Source organism: Gobius niger (assembly GCF_951799975.1).
Source record: "Gobius niger genome assembly, chromosome: 1".
NCBI lineage: Eukaryota > Metazoa > Chordata > Actinopteri > Gobiiformes > Gobiidae > Gobius > Gobius niger.
The window spans coordinates 23,209,448-23,228,241 of NC_136852.1; the positions used below are offsets into that span (position 1 = coordinate 23,209,448).

An 18,794-nucleotide genomic window follows, 5' to 3' on the forward strand; every position below is an offset into this window, starting at 1 on the left:
TGGTAACACCAGGAAGCCTAGTGTATGTAGTGAGTGAGTGGGTGATGGTGGTCAGAGGGGCCGATGGCGCAGACTGGTTGCCTCGCTTCTGTCAGTCTACCCCAGGGCAGCTGTGGCTACAATAGTAGCTTACCACCACCAAGTATGGAGTGAATGAATAATGCAATGTAAAGCATCTTTGAGTGTTCAGAAAAGCGCTATATAAAACAAATGCATTATTATTATTATTATTATTATTATTATTATTATCATTCACATAGATAAATACATGAAGCTTTAGTATGAAACATGTGATGACTAAAAAACATTAATTTCCTGTCAATGCATTTCATTGTAACCCTGGAAGCGCTAATAGCTAGCCAGTATTTTAGCATTTTAATATTTTAAGTTCAATGATTACACAAATGAAAGTGTAAGAAGAGGATTCAGACAAGAGTTTTGTGGTAGGAAAAGCGCTGGACAGCGCCCGGGGTTCGATCCCTCGAAGGGACGAGACTTTTCTTAAAGCAGGGAAGTAACCACTGAGCTATACCAGCGCCGATTGAAATTATCGCAAAATCCCTTTTTCTACCATTACCTGCTGCTTTTGATGAAGAAAAACAAATTAGACAAAATAGATTTTGACAAAGCCCGTGAAACAAGTAATATACTTTATAATACATCCATGGTTTAGTTGCATATCACAGTTTTATGCATGGTTTTACTTTTATTTTCGATCTGTGAGTTTAACTTTTCAACTTCCGGTACTACGCTACGTCACTTCCTGGATGAGAGACGTCCCAAAATGACAGCTGATTTGTTTTCATCAACAAGAAGAAAATAAAGTCGATATTTAAGGTCTGTGCAGGGGTAACAGTGGATGTTCTGTGTTGCGGGGGTTTCGATGTGTTTTTTGTAGTTATTATTCGCCTTGATATGATATTTATTTTGCTTTTTTGAGTAACTAATGCTTGTCGTTTTGTCTCGAGATGCTGTTAGGTCAGATTTACTGATGCTGGCTAAGGATCGGACCACTGTCTGGTTATTCTTATCCTCTGTGACAAACACAACCCACTGAAGATATTTTGTGTATTTTTATGCTAAAATAGAATGTTCTGGTAGCAATAGGGTGGCTCGTCACGGAAGTCGCCGATGTACTAGTATTTAAAAGTATTTTTGTTCAGTGATTCTCTTTGTATTATACAGTCAATACAACTACAACAGACGGTCCACCATGTAGATTACAACATATTCTTCATTGAAAACAAACATAATTTACTTTCATATTCTTTTTTCTTTCACTAAACGCTTGGTGGTACATTCTGTCAATTTTTATGAATTTTTGTTTTAGGGTTCTTTGAAATGCAAAAATACAGTAATTCTATTAAAATTCCTTTATGTGGACGGATAGCTCACTCAATGGAGAAGTCAACACAAATGTGCATCATATTCTCATGACTGTTGTGAATGGAAACGGCTCTGTTTTCCTGTATACACTGTAATAGACTTTGTTAGTGGTATTTACAACTTGTGTTGAAAGTAGTTAATATTTTATAAAATGGCTATTAAATTATATAAAGAATCAAAAGCTGCAATCCTTAGCTTGCCAGTAGCACCAGCAACATGAAGTCACCGCAGCAATTAAATATATTTTATATTTACAACCTTATTGATGAACTGAAAATGGCATTTTGATTCATTGTTTACTAATGCTGGTAAAATTGTAACTATATTCTGTACTTCTCAACAGATCCTAGTGGCCTGTTTACAAAGACATTGTATTGTATTGAATTGTGCAGTCAGTCGATCATTTAAAAATACATCAATCACACTTTTGAAATGTGATGTATCACGTTTAATCACAGTAGATTTTAATGTTGTTATTGTATTCATTATCAACGCTATACCTACATAAAACGCTCTAATTTGAAGCATTTGCTCACATTTCATTAAGATATGAATGCCTGTGTCAGAAACCTATGTGAAAAGCCCAAATGCGCACCATTTGTAATTTATGATGCAAGTCTCGGCACTGTGCTTTTAAATCCGTGTAAACAACTGAAGGATTTTATGCACAAAGTTGATGCCGTGACATAAGCATGACCAACTGAACTGGGCGGTGATGACCTGCTCTGCCTCTCAGGTAACGTGTGCTCGAGACACAGGAGTGTGTTGGGTCAAAAAATGTGATGCGATTAATCCATAAATAATGCTTTAATTATTTCTTGGTTAATCATGAGCTAAAGCGTAAACTTTGACAACCCCAGTATTGAATTTGGTAAATGAGTAACTATTCAGTAAGTGATCTTTGACCATGTATTTCCTCAGAGTTTATGTGCTGGATCAAACCATAGCTCCTCCCTGTCTCTTCCTGGCTGGTCCAGCTCAGGATCTCTGCTGTTGAAGTAGCAGTGGGTGAACTAAAAATCACCAGCCGCCAATCTGGAGAAAGTAAGTGCTTGAAGCCGATTGGACAGATTTGAAGCTGAATAAAACATGCAACCTTTTCATTTCCAGGGCCATTTGAGAGGGAACAGGATACATTAAGTGGTCGCTGTGGTCAAGGAAAGGTCTCTTTAGGTAAGGTACTTGTTTCCGTCAATACAGACAGTACATGATATACTACTTGGAGAGATAATATACTTACAGTACATAGATTCTGTTTTGTGTCAAACATGTGTTTATAAAGTCAAACACAGTTTTCTGGTAATGCAATACAAGTAATAATGATAATATTTCCAGAACCCACCAAAACTGTGAAGCTAAGATGTCCACTGGCTGCCTCTAAAATGAGCTGTGATTAGAAATAGTCCTGGAGTTGGTAATATTTCTGATTTAGGATTTTGACCCTTCTGTTTTAGCCATAGTGCTCAGGGACAGAGCCATGGACCCGCTGGAGAACATGGGCGGCCGCTCTTTTGTGGAGGTGATCATAGAAAAGTACAGCCCTGAGAACTTTCCCTATCGCAGAGGTCCTGGAATAGGAGTGGTTTTGATATCCACTCCTCAAGGCTCTCCTTTGAAAGGTGATTAAATTATGATTTTTTGTGTGTGACAGGTTAATGTAGATCTATCAACTATGATAAAGTGCACACTTTTTTTTAATGATAATTTCTTCACAGACCGCCTTAACTTGCCGAGCGTGCTGGTGTTGAACGCCTGTGGCATCAGCAGAGCAGGAGACCAGACTGAGATCGCTGCATTCTGTGCCCATGTGATGGAGCTGGACTTGTCTCACAACAATCTGCAGGACTGGCATGAGGTGCTCTTACTGGGGACATAAACTAATGTTAATGAACGTGTTTGCCAACACATTCCTCTTGACTATAAACATTTGTCACATTTGAGTGACCAGACACAGAGCCGGTTCTTCCTATACGCAAACTACGCAAGGTGCGTAGGGCCCCCGCAGCCGCAAGGGCCCCGCATCTCAGTCAAACTACGGTGTTGTTTCACTGATTAATCAACGCGTTGTTACGGGGACAGGCTCTTCCAGCGCGCACTCACTCTCCGCCTACTTCGCCACATATAACACCAACATGGAGCAGTCTGCAAGTGAATGAGCAGGAGAGACCGACCGCCTTCCCCCTGTCTCTTCCAAAGCGTGAGTGCTTCTCCGCTCGTGTCCCGCTCGGCCGTCTGTCTCCCGGTGCTCGCTTCGCCTCATGCGCGGCTCCTCCGCGGCTGCATCATGTCACCCGTGTCCGGGCGCTGCTCTCAAGTTTTCTCTGCACGGACTCTGGGCTGCAACTCTGGGCCTCATTCTCATTTAACTCTCTTCTTATTGTGTCTGGTGAGTCTGGAGTATCAGGACAGTAGTTTGGCGAGTAGACGAGAGTAAAAAGCCGTTCTTGGCCTTTTTGTTGAGTTGAATCCACATGGTTCTCATGAGTACAGTAACTTACAGTAACTCTGGTTCCGTGAATGTGCACAGTCTAAAACGGGTTGGGCTACTCACAGGATAATTCTCAGCGGTAAGACAGAAACAACCGGTTTCAGTTAGTTTTAAATCAGCGGTTCCCAATCTGTGGGTCAGGGACCAGAGGTGAGAGAATGGGACCATTTGCCATTTACTATTTGAAAAAGGGAAACAGACTAGTAGTCGTCCTAAATACCAGTCTCACAGTGGTTTAGTGGTTAGTGGTCCTCACACAGGGGGCAGGGCCTGAATTGAGGTCTGTATGTTCTGCTTCTGCCCTGGAACAGTGGAACTGTTTTGACCATAAATGGATTCTCTCTTCGTCGAATAGCCATGGGACGCTACTGTAGGGCCCCCGTGTGGATTTTTGCTTAGGGCCCCAGAAGGGCCAGCACCGGCTCTGACCAGACACAATAATTAGGTACAGGTTTTTTATGAGAAAAGTCTTAACAATTATCTTACTAAGGTTACAGGATTTGCACAAAATGGATCAATACATGATGTTTTAGGACATTTCTTAATATTGTACTTCACTGTCCCTGCTCTTTTCCCCTGTAGATCAGTAAGATAGTGTCCAACATTCCCAACCTGGACTTCCTGAACCTGAGCTCCAACCCTCTGGCGGGAGTCCCCCTCGACCCTCAGTGCGTGGAGGCCTTTGCTGGGGTTCGACGCCTCGTGCTCAACAACACCAGAGTGTCCTGGGACACTGTACTGCAGCTCACCCAGGAACTGCCTGAGTAAGCTTCACAAAATAGATGGTAACAAAAAAAAGAATGTATATAATGAGACTAGGAATATATAAATCTCCAAGCATCCATAGTAACCTTTAAATGTACTCCCCCAATAGGTCCTTTGTGAAATAGATTTTGACCTGATCTTCTTTCCCTTCTGTCCTATGTCCTTTGGGTAGCCTGGAAGAGCTGTTCCTGTGCCTTAATGAGTACAGCAGTGTGCACTCCTCCCGTGTCAGCTGCCCCTCTCTGCGCCTGCTCCACATCACCGATAACAGCCTCCACGACTGGGCCGAGGTCCGCAAGATCGGCTCCATGTTCCCCAGCCTGGACACCCTGGTCATGGCCAACAACAATCTGGGCTCAATTCAGGACAGTAAGGACATTCTCCAGCGGCTTTTCCCAAACCTACGCAGCATCAACCTGCACAACTCAGGTGAGAAATTTTATTTTTTCATTTCATGCATTTATTTCATTCTAACGTGACATTAAAATATTCACAACAAAACCTCCAAGGCAACACAGTTTGAAGGAAAAGGAGCAGAAGAGAAGATTAATCTTACAACATCTGCTCCTTTGGTACCATACATTCACTTTACATCAGTTCTGTTAGTTCACCAAAATAAATACAAGGAGCACTGTCAACATTTAAATTAAAGCAGTACTAAGTAACTCCTGCCCCAATGACTTTATTATCAGGAATAGCTTTCAGCATATTAAAAACTCCTTTATTTATAGCATACATACATCTTTTTTTCTTGTGTATTACATGAAGAAGTTATATCACATGTATCAATGTAGGTTGTACTATTATAGTCTTAATTTACATGTAGACGACATAGCCTCTGTATACTGTGTCTGAACATCTGTTTTTAGCTCTGTCATATTATATGTATGGAGAAATGAAATGTCTTGGTCAATAAAAATAGCATAACTGAGCAGCAGTGTTCAAGTTGAACTGCACTTCTTTGAAATAGTAACTACTACTTTTTACTCTACTTAAACATAAGTGACCACTCCCTCGTAATAAACTCACTGAATGACGCAGTTACAAAGTTACTATTGATTTTTTTTTAAATTACTTGAGTGTTGTCATCTTTTGATGTGGACAATCAACTAACTTTCACATCGCTTTAGGTCTTAATCAATGGGACGACGTCGAGAAACTGAATTTCTTCCCGAAGCTGGAGGAGGTTCGGATACAGGGCATTCCCTTATTACAGACCTACACCAACGCGGAGCGACGCAGCCTCATGATCGCACAGTGAGTCCAGACTCTCACTGGTGTGATAGATTTAGAGTAGACTAAACTTCTTCATAAAAAGAACGCTAATTGTTCTATGTTGTGCATTAGGTTGCCATCCATTTCAATGCTGAACGGCAGTGTGATCAGTGACACTGAGAGAGAGGATGCAGAGAGGTTTTTTATCCGTTATTATCTGGACTGCCCAGAGAAGGACCTCCCCTGCAGGTACATGCCCAGTGTCCATGAGGTTGGTTGGTTTGTTTGGGCTTATGTCACCACAGCCTGTCCCGTCTCTGTAGATACCATTGTCTGGTCACAAAGTACGGGAAGCTGGAGCCACTGGCGGAGGTGGACCTTCGGCCTCGCTGTCACGCTCAGGTGGAGGTTCACTTTGAAGAGAAGATGGAGCAGGTGGGGTCAGCAGACAAAGATAAGTGAAACATACGTTAGCACAATATGGAAGATTCAGTGTCCCTGAGCTGTTATAAGTTTAGGGTTGGATTATTATCAAGTTTTGTTTATACGTATATATATAGCAAGGTTTCCTTTTGTGATTGGACAAGGGTGAATGGAAGGAAGTGTTTAAGACGAACAAAGATTGGCTTTTTTCTAATGGTCGTCATAAAACATTCAAAAAAGGCTGCTAAATTAGATTAATATCACACCACTATTGAACTGGCAGTAAGTGGCTGTTAAAATTGGTGTGACTTCAAATCATTTAAATAATAATGTCCTCACAGCTGAACATCCGATTGGACCAGACAGTAGCGGAGCTGAAGAAGCAGCTGACGACAGTGGTGAAGCTCTCCACAAGCGGCATGAGACTGTACTACATCGACAAGGGCAGTGCCTTTGGTCCAGAGGAAATGAGGTACAACACACGGGGCCTCCACTCCTACAGCATCCAGGACGGAGACGAGATACTGGTGGTGCCCAAAAACAAGTAAGCGCTGGATTACTGACCTTCAAATAGGAATGTACTGTCCGCATCCTATTTTTCGACAAAGATTTAACGGACAAAAACACAGCCTAAAAAAAGCAGTCTGGGCTGTGTTTGACTTTTTTTTTTTGGGTGGGCATCAACTAACACTGGACACTGGAGAGTGGCTTATAAATGCTTTGTCGAATCTCTGCTTAGCCACATAGATTTGCACATGTGGGAAGGTTCAAAATTTGGAGGGTAATAGTTGTCAATTTTACTGGAACATACGGCAAACGAGAAAAGGCTTAAGACACTGTTAACCCAAACAGATTTGACCAAAAGAATATCAATCAGGGACTCTTGCCAAAAGCTGGAGTCATCAGGCAAAGGCTTTCTGACTGTCTATGAATGAATCTACCATACCATGTTGCACTGACAACAAATGCAGAGTACTATACTGTATACTTTCACATGTGCTGTAGTGTGCTGCCCCCTTCTGGCCTCTTCTCTGCTACTGCGCACTGCCATCCGCCACAAGGCTCGACATGAACCAAGTGGTGACGCAAACAAACTGCACACCGCGGGAGACTGAAAGACAATCTCTGTAATGTATACACAAGAGCAGGTTTCCATTCATTGTTTGCTACTTTGCCTGTTAAATATGTGCTATTAGCGGTTTGTTTCATACTGAAAAGTACTTACTTTTACAAGATGCCTTTTTTTTAAATGTATTACTTTCCAACTTTACATCACTGTAATGTTTGTCTAAAGTGGGCAACTATTTACCACTTACAATGCCTTTTTTGTTACTGAGCTACTTCAACCTGCACACTGAAATGCCCACTGTCATCATAACAGTTAAGACAATATGACATTTATTGCAGCATAATGTGGAAAAAGCATCCACAGTGGTTTATATTTGCTGTAGGAGGCTGCACAGAGTATTGATTTTTTCTTTTGGCACAGGACATAGCAGAGAAGAGGGTTCCTAACTGTCTTACCACAATGGAAACAAACAGCCAATACGTCGGCCCACGGAATTAAATATTCACTGTGGGGCTTCAAAATCACGGAGCTATATTTAGACTCCAAACCAAATCTGTTTAGTTCGTCAATTCCATTTAAAAATGCACATAATTTTATTTTTTCATGTTGACTGGATGACATGGAGGGAGCTATATTTAATGAAGGAATTGTGTAAATGAACAGATACATTTAGTGCTATTTGTGTCTGATATTAATATAGAAAATGACAAGGGGTAATGTTGTGCGAGTAAAGATATATACTGTATGTTATTATTGACCCCCCCAAACTCTTGCAAACTCCTTATAGAAAGGCTGAAACAAGGGCTGCACGATATGAGACAATATTGTGATATTCTCTAATTGTTTTGAATATTGCAATACAGATACTATTGGAATATCTTTGATCACAGTATGTTCCACTGCATCCAAAACACTGCTAAAATTGAACTAAAACTGAACTATTTTTAAGTTACCAAAGTCCAAGTTATGCAGTTTTGTTTGAAGTTGTTAGTAAAAAAAAAGTGTAAATATCAGCCGGATGGAGGACGTCAGTGAATTTGTGATGATCGTAATGTGGCTTCTTGCAACATTGATATTGCATCACCTAACTTTGCGATAAACTATAATATTGACAATATATTGTCCAACCCTAGCCCCACGGCCTGGGAATCAAACCTAGGAATCTTTTGCTGTGACACAATTTAAGAACACTAACCACTTTGCCGCCGTGTCATCAGATAGGATTAGGGATGAGGGATCGTCATCAGCTCATGATAGATCAAAGCTTAAGAGGGTAGTTGAGATGGTTTTGACTTTTACACAAGAGAAAATGGGATTAGCCAAAAGTATTTGGACACCTGCCTTGACTCACATATTAACTTTAGTGACATCCCACTCTCAATCCATAAGATTGGTCGACCCATTGCAGCTTTAACAACTTCTAGGAGCCTGTTTATGGGGATTTTTGACCATTCTCCCAGAAGCCCATTTGTATGGTCACACACTGATGTTGGACAAGAAGGCTTGGCTCTCAGTCTTCGCTCTAATTCATTCCAAAGGTGTTCTATGGGGCTAAGGTTCGGCCCTAATCCAACCACCAACAAACTTTACACTTGGCACAATAATGTCAGACAAGTACGAAACCCAGACTGGTCCATCAGTATCAGGAAAAGCATGACTCATTACTCCAGAGAACATGTCTCCACTGCTCTAGAGTCCAGTGGCATCGTGCTTTACACCACTGCATCCAACGCTTTGCATTGCACTTGGTCATGTACAGCTTGGATGCTGCTGCTCGGCCATGAAACACATTCCACAAGGCTGTCTATGCATTTCTTGAGCTACTCTGGTGGCCACATGAAGTTTAGAGGTTGTAGCAATTGACCCTGCAGAAAGGTGTCGACCACTTTGAAGTAGGGTTGATGTTTTTCCAATTGCTTAAAAATATCAGACAGTTGACTTTGAGCCACACATTCTTTCACAGACGCTTGTAAAAACAGTATGCATGCCTCCGTGCATGAATATGTGGCCATGAAACCGAATTTCAATCATTTGTATGGGTGTCCTAATACTTTTGGCAATATAGTGCATGTGTAGAAGGGTGCTAAACTTATAGCTGCTCGAGCGGAGACCAAAGAGGTATTTATGGATTTAGGAAAAGGGTTAGTTAGTGTAATAGTAGTTAGTGATATAGAGATAATAAATCCATATATTATATTTATTTAAACTTAATTTACCAATTTCCTTATTTATGTCCTATTTTTGTCATCAGAAAATAAAACTCAGTGTAAAAATAAATTATTTCTGTCCAAATCTCGTCTTATAGGGATCATGTAAGCATTTATGCATCACAACAATCATCTAATTATCACAACTAATGTATCACTACTGATATACTTGAATAATATATTTACAGTTCAGTATATGGACAATAGAGGGTTCAAATAGATATTTAGTGCACAGCTGGTTACTTGAAAGAATTTTAAAAGTGACACGTCTCTGCGTTTTATCACACTTATATTGAGTGTAGCATGAAGCAGTCACAACCAGCCAAAAACACCCTGTCTGGTTTAGTATTATTGTCTAACCTGTGTGAGACCTGTTTGAAGTGAAAATGTATTGTGTGTCAATGTAGACTGAGTGAATTTATGCAAGTTGTTCATTTTTCTTTGTGGTTGATGTGTTTACTGGAAAATCTTTGAAAAGGTTTTGCTAAATTAATGAAAGTTGTATCTTTAATCCAATGTTACTGCTTTTTGTTGTTTGTTAAATTGTCTAATTTATTGTTTCCAAAAAACAAAGCTGAGCTAATGCCACTGTGCATAATTAAACATATAATGTATTGGCTTGTTGTTTGGTTTGCTGAATTCTCACTCATAAGTCTGACCCAAAGCACATTCAATTTAGAAGCACCGTGTAAAACTAATAAATTCCAATGACCGGCCAACTATTACTGCTTTGTTTTGTTGTGTGTGCACAAATGGTAAATAACCTTGACATTTTCAATCACCAGTACTTCGGTCTACTCCATGTCACAACAAATAAAGTGTAACTGCATTGTTTGACCGAGAGTTTAAGAAAATAAACGACAAGCATCAATTAGTGAGTGCCTTCTTTGTATGACCTGAGTGAAGCATGAGTGAATCTTTTTGCACTATGCTATATCACTTTGGTGGTTCAATGCTATTTTTAGGCACACATAGGGGGTTTGAATGGGTTGCATGATTACTGCAGCTGATGTTATGACTCATAGCCTTTTATACGTGGAGTGCTCTAAATGTCTGCTTAATGAATACAAGAAAACAAGGTCAAATAAGATGCTATTCTGAAGAGCTCAAGTACTAGGTTTGTATAGTGAAATGAAAAGAGAAAAGAAGCATCACTTCTCTCATTTCAAGATGGTGAGTTTGCCTGTACTTTTCCAAGATTCTTATTATTATTTTTTAACTGATATTTGCTTTATTTTCCAGATTGTCAAGTTATCATTATTTTCATTTATTTGTTACTGTTTATTTTTTTGTCTGTGCAAAATATGGGCTTGGAACAATATTTGTGATGATGATAATAATGATAATGATGATGATGGCATGCATGCCTTAAGAATCTCCTTAATTGGAAAGCAACACATACCCCGTCCAATACACTTTGGATCACTGATGTCACGTCCTTTTCTAAAACTGAAAAAAATAAGATACTCTAAACAAGGTTATTTTGTCAAATTACACAATAAGTGGCAACCATTTTTTTTTTCTTGCTTTTTCTTTTCAATTTCATTTATTTTCTTTTATTATTATTATATATATATATATATATATATATATATATATATATATATATATATATATATATATATATATATATATATATATATATATATATATATATTAAGTATTATACTAGTGCAATATATAATGAGTTCATATTTATTTTTTATTGCGCAGACTTTAAATATTTCCTTTTATATTGGAATTATTATCATTTTTTGTACATATACAACATTTTAAATGTATAAGTTGTATATATTTGTTGATATTGTCTTATATTTGTCGTGCTCTGCTTTTGACACAAAAGCAGGAGCGGATGGCAGTTCCAAAAAAAAATTATATTGCAGCATTATCTTATTTATTTATTTTAATTTTTTTCAATGAAAGATTACTCTGATGTTTACGTTTGTTTCCGCGGCAACGGCGTAAAAAGGCGGACCTTGTGCAGTGTTGCTCTGTTGCTGACGTAAGCCTTAAAGCGAACGCGTGCTCCCTGCTCCGTTACTTGGTGATCGCTGGAAAAGTCCACTACTGCGGGAAGGACCGTACGAGAGGTAATGGCTGGATACCATCCCTGCCTTGAGTGAAAGACCTCAATCTAAAGAATTCCTTGACCGGAGTACATGAATTTGTTCAATCGGCGGCGGGAACGCGGAGAGAAATAACATTTTGGGTACCGTTGTTTTTTTTGGATGTTCGCTCCGGGATGCCCAGCTCTCGGGTGAGTGCAGTTCATCCGACGGTCGCCTCACGTATCATCATTCACCGATTATAACAATTCACCAGGACACAAAGCTGTACAAACTTCCCGTAAACTTTTGTGGCCGAGTCTTGACCATTTCCTCCGCAGTCCGCACTGTCAAGTTTTGAATACTCCATTACCTCGATGTCTTGGATATCGGGTGAAAGCGAATCCCATTTTTTTTATAAGGTGCCTTGTTGTAAATGAATGTATTTTTGTTTTCGTTTTTTTGCCCCCAGAAACCCCCCATTATACATCCAAAAGGACTTTGGCTGTAGAAACGTGTAGAAAAATCGCACACGTATCAAGTGTCTGGTGTGTCGTAAGATTGAGCCTTCACAGACTGTAAAAATTAAGGATTCATTTTAAAGCCTATGGTCGCTTCTGATCCCGAGCTGTAAACGTGTAAATCTTTGCTTGGCATTTAAAGGCTGATCGATTGTGTGATTGACACAAAATAATGTTCAACCGACCATCGACACGACACGGCGAGTAAGTTTGATGCAGCCGGGATCCCCGCCCCTTTCTCGTCCTATCCTCCGCTTTCCACAGCCATGTCTTGCGGTTTGAACGGGTTTGAATGGACGTACATCGGCGTCACGTGTGTGGATTAGCATTACATAAACCTATCTATTGATCATTTCGTGAAACAGAGCGGTCCCGTCGGCTTAAAAAGTGGTTGTACACACCGCACTGGTTTGACTCTGGTGCCCGTGTTGTCTCATCTCTGTCTCATGTCATGTAACGCTACACCCCCTTCTCTCACTGAGTGTCCAGTCCACGACAAGAGACTACTGCTTTTTTCCATTGCCTCGCGCTGACAGGCTGTACGTCAACGATGTTCCCGACTTGTGACGTTTTCACTGTGTAATGTGCTGGTAATGCATAGTCAATAGTAGCGCAGCAATGTCTGTAATTGTGTTTTTGTTTTATCATATCTCTAAAATAAGTTTTGTAGCCTAATTCACTGGCTATTCTTTGAATGACAGATGCTTCAGTGATAGGATTGTTGATAGTAAAATATTTTAATCTTTTATATTGAACACAGATAGATTCTCTATGAAGTGCCAGTTATTTTTCCACAATCCTCAAAAATGCACTCGGGTGTGTCATATAACAAAAAACAAAACAAAAAAGCTACAGTTTCTACAAAACTCATCTAAATGGATCTTTTTCCTAACGTCATCAGATTTTTTTCCATCTTTTTTTGGGGGGGTATTCAACTCATTTTTGAAACTTTTTTGTCATTTTTTGTCATTTTTTTGTCTTATTTTGGTCACATTTTTGTCACTTTTTTTTGTCAATTTTTTGTCATTTTTTTTTGTCTTTTTTCTCATTTTTTGTCATTTTTTTGTCTTTTTTTAATTATTAATTATTAATTTTTTGTCAATTTTTTATCACATTTTTGTCACATTTTAGTCATTTTTTCGTCATTTTCTTGTCCATTTCTTGTGACATTTTTGCCACTTTTTCATCAATTTTTCGTCACTTTTTTTGTCAAAGTTTTCTCACTTTTTTCTCACATCTTCATCATTGTTTTCATCTCAGTTCTGTTGCTATTTTCACACCTTTTTTCCAGAAGCTTTTGGATTGGGGTAAAGCCAAACTGGAGAAAATGTGCTCGGTTCAGGTGGGAGTTAAGGGGTTAATAAATAAGTAAAATAAAGATAGACTTTTTTTTTAAAGGCAACAAATAATCGTTTGAATAATCGTGATTTCAATTATGACAAAAATAATCGTGATTATTATTTTTTCAATAATCGAGCAGCCCTGGTTTCATCCATGGACATGGTTCCATCAGCAGAGAAACACTGTCCAGAGCCCTAACAGAAACCCTAAAGAACAATTGGTCCTGGAGCACCGTAGAGGCCATCGTGAAGGAAAGCAAAGTCGCCATGCTTACCATCTATAAAGCCGATGAGTCACTAAATGGTCAAATAGGCACTATATCAAGTTCTTTTTGGCCTAAACAGTACTGCAATGACAGTCACAAACACATTAACATGAACACAACATTAACACACAAACTAACTCTTTTATGCAAGTATGGAGAAATTACTACTATTATGTGATTTCACTATGATGATTACTTGGATTTGCTACAAGATATATTACAAAAATCCCCCACAATTTCAAATACTTGAAATACACTGCTCCCACACACTGCCTTTTTACTACAACTGTGACCCACGTTCTACAAATGTTAGCTCTAATTCTACAGTCACTCAGCGCTTGTATTTTCTATTTCATTCTATTTTGAGATGGCTTTTCATTTATTCAGTGAATATGGGCTAGATCCCACCTCTGTGAACTGATTGTCCACTGTCCACACATAGATGGTGCAGTTTGCTGAAGGGATGAGTCATGCTCCACTTAAGCTTGTATCTTATTTATTTCTGATTTAGATTTCTGACCGAAGCTATAGCCTGCCGCTGTGGCCTTGTGCAAAGCAGTGATTCTCAAACTTTTCAGATCTAGGCTGCCTCACAAAAGCATCATCATTCAGTGACTAAGGGACTGAACCAGGTCATTATTTGGGGATTAATTGTTATTAATAGACAGATAACAAGAAAGGAGAAAACTAAAAAAGGACTAAAGATGGTCCAAACAACCTTTTTTTTTTCTTAAAACCAATTTGTTGTACCAGCTTATACACGACTAGTTAGGGAGACCAGATCATCAGTTAATTTGCAACAAAAAATGGACTTGAATTGAGTCTAACAGTGCACCATCCCACCTGTAGCACCTGCGACACAGTTTGGAAAACACTGTCCTGTTGCTTGTCCTTTAAGAACAGATAGGAATGCCGCTGAGTGTTAGGTGACCTGTGGAGGTCATAGGCTGCTGCTATATTTACCAGCACTGTAACTTGATCCGGTGGCATTCTGCATGGCTCTGCTCATGCTATGCTCTCACACTCCCAAGTAGCACCCCATCGCCTTTTCTGCCCATAGCCGCTCCGCACAACAAGGGTGAGCCTCTTCATAAAACCTATAACCACGACTAACCTGTTCTCCCTTTAGGTACCGGCCTGGCTGTCACTTGTGGAGACAGCAGGAGTAGGCGTGAGGGCCATGTGAAGGAGATGACAGACAACTGCAATGGATTTATTACTTTTTTCTTTAGTTTATGGGGTTTAGCATGGCGGCGGCTGCTAGATTTTTGAAATAAATATCATGCCCGATGGTGATGTGACCATGTAAAAACTATGCAAAATGCGAGGTACAAAATGAACACTTTAGCAACTTGTTGATGACAAACTGTTTTATTAAATGCCACTAAACTGATAATAAGTGTTACTAATTTTTATTTATAGGGTTGTGAAATGAAACGGCACCACACTGGACTAAATATAGGGGTTTGTGCAATCTTCATGTAGTGTATGTGGGGTTTCTATAGCAATTGACTGTCACTGATGAATAGTTAGCTGGATTCCTACAGGCGGCTGTTTTGCTGTTTTTCTAATTTTTTTGTCCTGTGTTTTAGGTGTGATTTGTATCACCAAGTCTGCGCCCGTATACACTGGGGTAGCAATCGTAGGATGAGCTGCCCCAAAGTCTTTTCCATCGGTGGGGATTGACAAACCACTACAAATACAGCAGGTAAGGTACACTATTTAAGTGTGGTATACGCAGATGCAGTGCTTAGAAATGGTTATTGAATGTTGGTCACTTTTGAAATTTGGCTTTGAAACTATGAAAGAGAAATACTGCAGGTTATGACTATCATGCATAACATGATTGGACTTGTATGTATGTCATGTTTTCAGTCACTTTCACAATTTTCATTTATGATTTTTCTAAAATTACAGCCAGTTGTTAATTACAAGTTTCAAAAACATCCTTTTTTTTGCTCACCATGACTCAGAATGACTAGACTGGTGAGCTGATCCACCGTGTAAAAATGAAGGCTATGCCACTAATATGACAATATATGCTGCTAAAAGCCTGGATCCATTCACTTTACCTCACAGGCTCATAAAAATGCGGAGAACTTTAACCAACAGTGGGCTGAAGTAAACCAAAATGATATCCTGAACATAATTAACCTGGCATTAAACCAAGAACTGTAGTCTAAAGTGGATTTACCAAGTGTACTCCAGAATAACAGTTAAACCACGGCCAACCAAGGTCCAAAAATGGGCTAATGTCAGTCAGTTGAAGGGTTGAGTTGACCAAGGTTTTTTTCCTGTGGGGCTAATTACATGTAAAGCGCAGGACCACACACACACAAACTGTTGATCAGTGCTTTGAAAGATTTACATTGGTGCAGTGTGCACTAATATTTAGTTTAACTATGCCCTCGTACCTTTATTCAGGTCTGTAGCCAGGTCTGTCTTACACCAGAATCTTTTTTAATAATGCTATGGCAGACCATTTTTAATAAACCCCAGCTCTACGTTTTTGCTGTAAAAGCCATTTAACTTCATATTTCTCCTTTGTGCCGTACAGAATGACTTTTATGTGCGTCACTGTAGTTGTTTGCAACGACCCGTAATTGAGCTGATGAAGACAACATCAGTCATTCATAGAGCCTAGAGCTTCCACCTCTGCAGCCCATGGCCAGGGCTGCAGAGGTGGAAGCTCTAGGCTCCACCTCTGCAGCCCATGGCCAGGGCTGCAGAGAAAAGACAGATTCTCATCGGCTGTCCCAATCCAGCTTCACTGCGGAATATCAATGAAAGTTTCATATTTATCTGTCCACTGTGAAAGTGTGGAGGAACAGCAATTGAATTGATATCTGTTTTAATATCTTGACTGGAGATGACCCACGCCTGCAGATAAACTACATTTTTGTGCTCAGTTAAATGTAAAAGTATACTGAGTCACACTACAATCATCCACTAACTAAGTTAAATATGTTAAAGCTACATATCGTTGTCGTAGTTTCTCTATGTTACTGTAGCAAATCAATCCTGCTAATGATGATTGTATAGGACTGTAAACTTTGTTCAAGGCTGAGAAGAAGCCTGACTAGTCTGAACTCTGAAGCTACTGAGGACGAGGCGTCAGTGTGGCTGTCACATCAGCAGAGTCTTCTGCTCACATTTCAGAGTATATTTAGCCACTGTCGGACCAATCTAACCCGGCACACCCCGCGAACCTGTGAACAATCGTCTGCTTAAGCGCCTGATCCAAACAATGACCGGCTGCTCCCCGTGACACATACAAACACATGACCAAATAGGTACATTTAAGCTCATTTTAAATAAGTAACATTAACAATAACATTTCCAATCATATTTAATTGTCCAACTTTATACTGTCTTTAAAGTAAACATAATCATCTTGAAATGTCAATAGTATAGTATTATGAAATGCAGGTGTAGCTTGTATAAAGAAAATTTAAAACTTCAATTGTGTTTTTGATTATATCATCTGGGCCATAGTGGCTCAGTCAGTTAAAGCGTTTGTCCCTGAATTTGTAATATCCTTGGGCAAGACACTTTACCTTTGCCTGTGTGAATGATTGGTTGATCATAGTCACTCGCTTGCTCATTCCACCACAGGGCAACTGTGGCTACACATAGTAGCTTACTACTGATGGTATAGAATGAACATTTTCTACAGTGTAATGCTGAGAAGGTTATCAAGCTTGAAAAGCACAATGCAAGGCATTATTTTATTTATTTAAATAATTATAGGTAATTTCCCCCCCCATACAAATACTTTGTTTCTTGAACTTTATAATATGTTTCTTTAGGCCCTGACTTTCTGGATTAATATGAGTATTAGACACTTTGAGCTGTTATTCTCCAGTTAAAGTGCAGTTTGTGAGCACTGCCCAGAGACTGAAACCTCATCTCCTCTTGCTCTTGGCCAAGCAATGTCTGGTATTAGCTGCTAAAACATACTCCCTCCACGGTTGTGCAGACTACCGCTCCACTTTACTCCTAATTTACTTCCTCTTTCATTCCCAGGCTGGTTGGAGCCATATAGACACCATTAGACAGCACTTTTCACGTTGCCCTAGCAGTTGTCAGCCTCTAGCGTAGTGTAAATTGGCTGCGGATACTGCCTCTCCGCTGCTGCAGCTCTCAGACCCTTTATGCGTCGGTAGCAGAGAAACAAATGCAGAGTGTTTCCATGGCAGCGCCGTAACAGACTCAGGGGAGGCAGAAAATGCAGAGTGGCCCGAGAGAAGGAGAGTGTGGCTGCGTGTGCATGACTGTTTCCCCGGAGACCACTCCTCTCCAGCAAAATCTGTAGTTTACATTAGTCCTACCAACTCTGAGACAATACTCCCACGGCTGCAGTCCCTCACAGGCACTTGGTTTTCTTAGCAATATCAACTATTGCCTTATAACAGCATTGCAACCAGTAATTACTTACCTTAAAGATGCATTATGTAACTTTTTATGCAGCATAAAGAAGTGGATATTAGTGCATTATTGACTCAGCGGCTGTATTAGTTAGCATGGCGCCTTTATTTTCCATCAAAGTGGCCTTTATGACACTCCAGGATTGTTTTTCATGGAATGTAATCTTATTTGTATAGCGTTTTAACATGACACAAGTCACCCAAAACGCTTCACACAGTTTAAGAGATTTGTTCTTCATTCACTCACACTCACTCGGAAGACATCTACACAGGCACGAGGAAGGAGAACACGCAAACTCCACACAGAATGGCCTGTCTTTCTGGATGCCATGTGTGAGACAGTTCCATCATCAGAGAAAACCTACCAGAAACCATAACAACAAAGCGTCATAGAGGCCACCTTGATGAAAAGCAAAGGTGTCATGCTAAACCCCATACAGCTGCTGGGTGGAATGCTTTCTTTTTGTCCTTCTGAAAAGCAGACATTAGTTAACAAAATCCAAACAAGAAATGTCGTACATCTAATTACAAAGCATTATTACTGATTATAAATTAGCAGGCACCTTGTTCTTGTTTACATTACTGTGACAGTACTTTTTATGTGAGAAAATCAAATAAGCAGATTTTTGTGTGTATTTAATC

At 39.7% G+C, this 18,794-nt stretch overlaps 2 protein-coding genes across 6 annotated transcripts in view; both read left to right on the forward strand.

The window, feature by feature from the left end:
• Positions 1–749: 749 nt before the first annotated feature.
• tbcela (tubulin folding cofactor E-like a) lies at positions 750–7,505 on the forward strand. Of its 2 annotated transcripts, none has more exons than XM_079555606.1 (11): positions 750–837; positions 2,308–2,430; positions 2,497–2,559; positions 2,841–3,005; positions 3,102–3,241; positions 4,457–4,638; positions 4,812–5,068; positions 5,770–5,896; positions 5,987–6,103; positions 6,178–6,289; positions 6,619–7,505. In XM_079555606.1, exons 4-11 carry the CDS (start codon positions 2,864–2,866, stop codon positions 6,823–6,825), a joined length of 1,284 nt encoding a protein of 427 aa, XP_079411732.1. In that variant the 5' UTR covers positions 750–837; positions 2,308–2,430; positions 2,497–2,559; positions 2,841–2,863; the 3' UTR covers positions 6,826–7,505. The 2 variants fall into 2 exon arrangements, with proteins under 2 accessions (XP_079411732.1, XP_079411733.1); XM_079555607.1 differs by lacking the exon at positions 750–837 and adding an exon at positions 1,858–2,122.
• Positions 7,506–11,608: 4,103 nt separating this feature from the next.
• Positions 11,609–18,794, forward strand: part of usp2a (ubiquitin specific peptidase 2a) — a 32,560-nt gene continuing 25,374 nt past the window's right edge. Inside the window, exons 1-2 of one of the 4 annotated variants that reach the window (XM_079572270.1) lie at positions 11,609–11,810; positions 15,318–15,438. The gene's annotated coding sequence lies outside the window, so the exon portion shown is untranslated. Of the gene's footprint in view, positions 11,811–15,269; positions 15,439–18,794 lie in introns of those variants that run through there. The other 3 variants (XM_079572271.1, XM_079572273.1, XM_079572272.1) reach the window with 3 other exon arrangements.

What these genes read in the sequence shown, in the direction of transcription:
- tbcela (XM_079555606.1), top strand. Translation starts at nt 2,864, where the DNA reads ATGGACCCGCTGGAGAACATGGGCGGCCGCTCTTTTGTGGAGGTGATC. An exon ending in CATCAACCTGCACAACTCAG is followed by an intron (nt 5,069 to 5,769) that starts GTGAGAAATTTT and finishes ACATCGCTTTAG; the next exon opens with GTCTTAATCAATGGGACGAC. An exon ending in TTGAAGAGAAGATGGAGCAG is followed by an intron (nt 6,290 to 6,618) that starts GTGGGGTCAGCA and finishes ATGTCCTCACAG; the next exon opens with CTGAACATCCGATTGGACCA.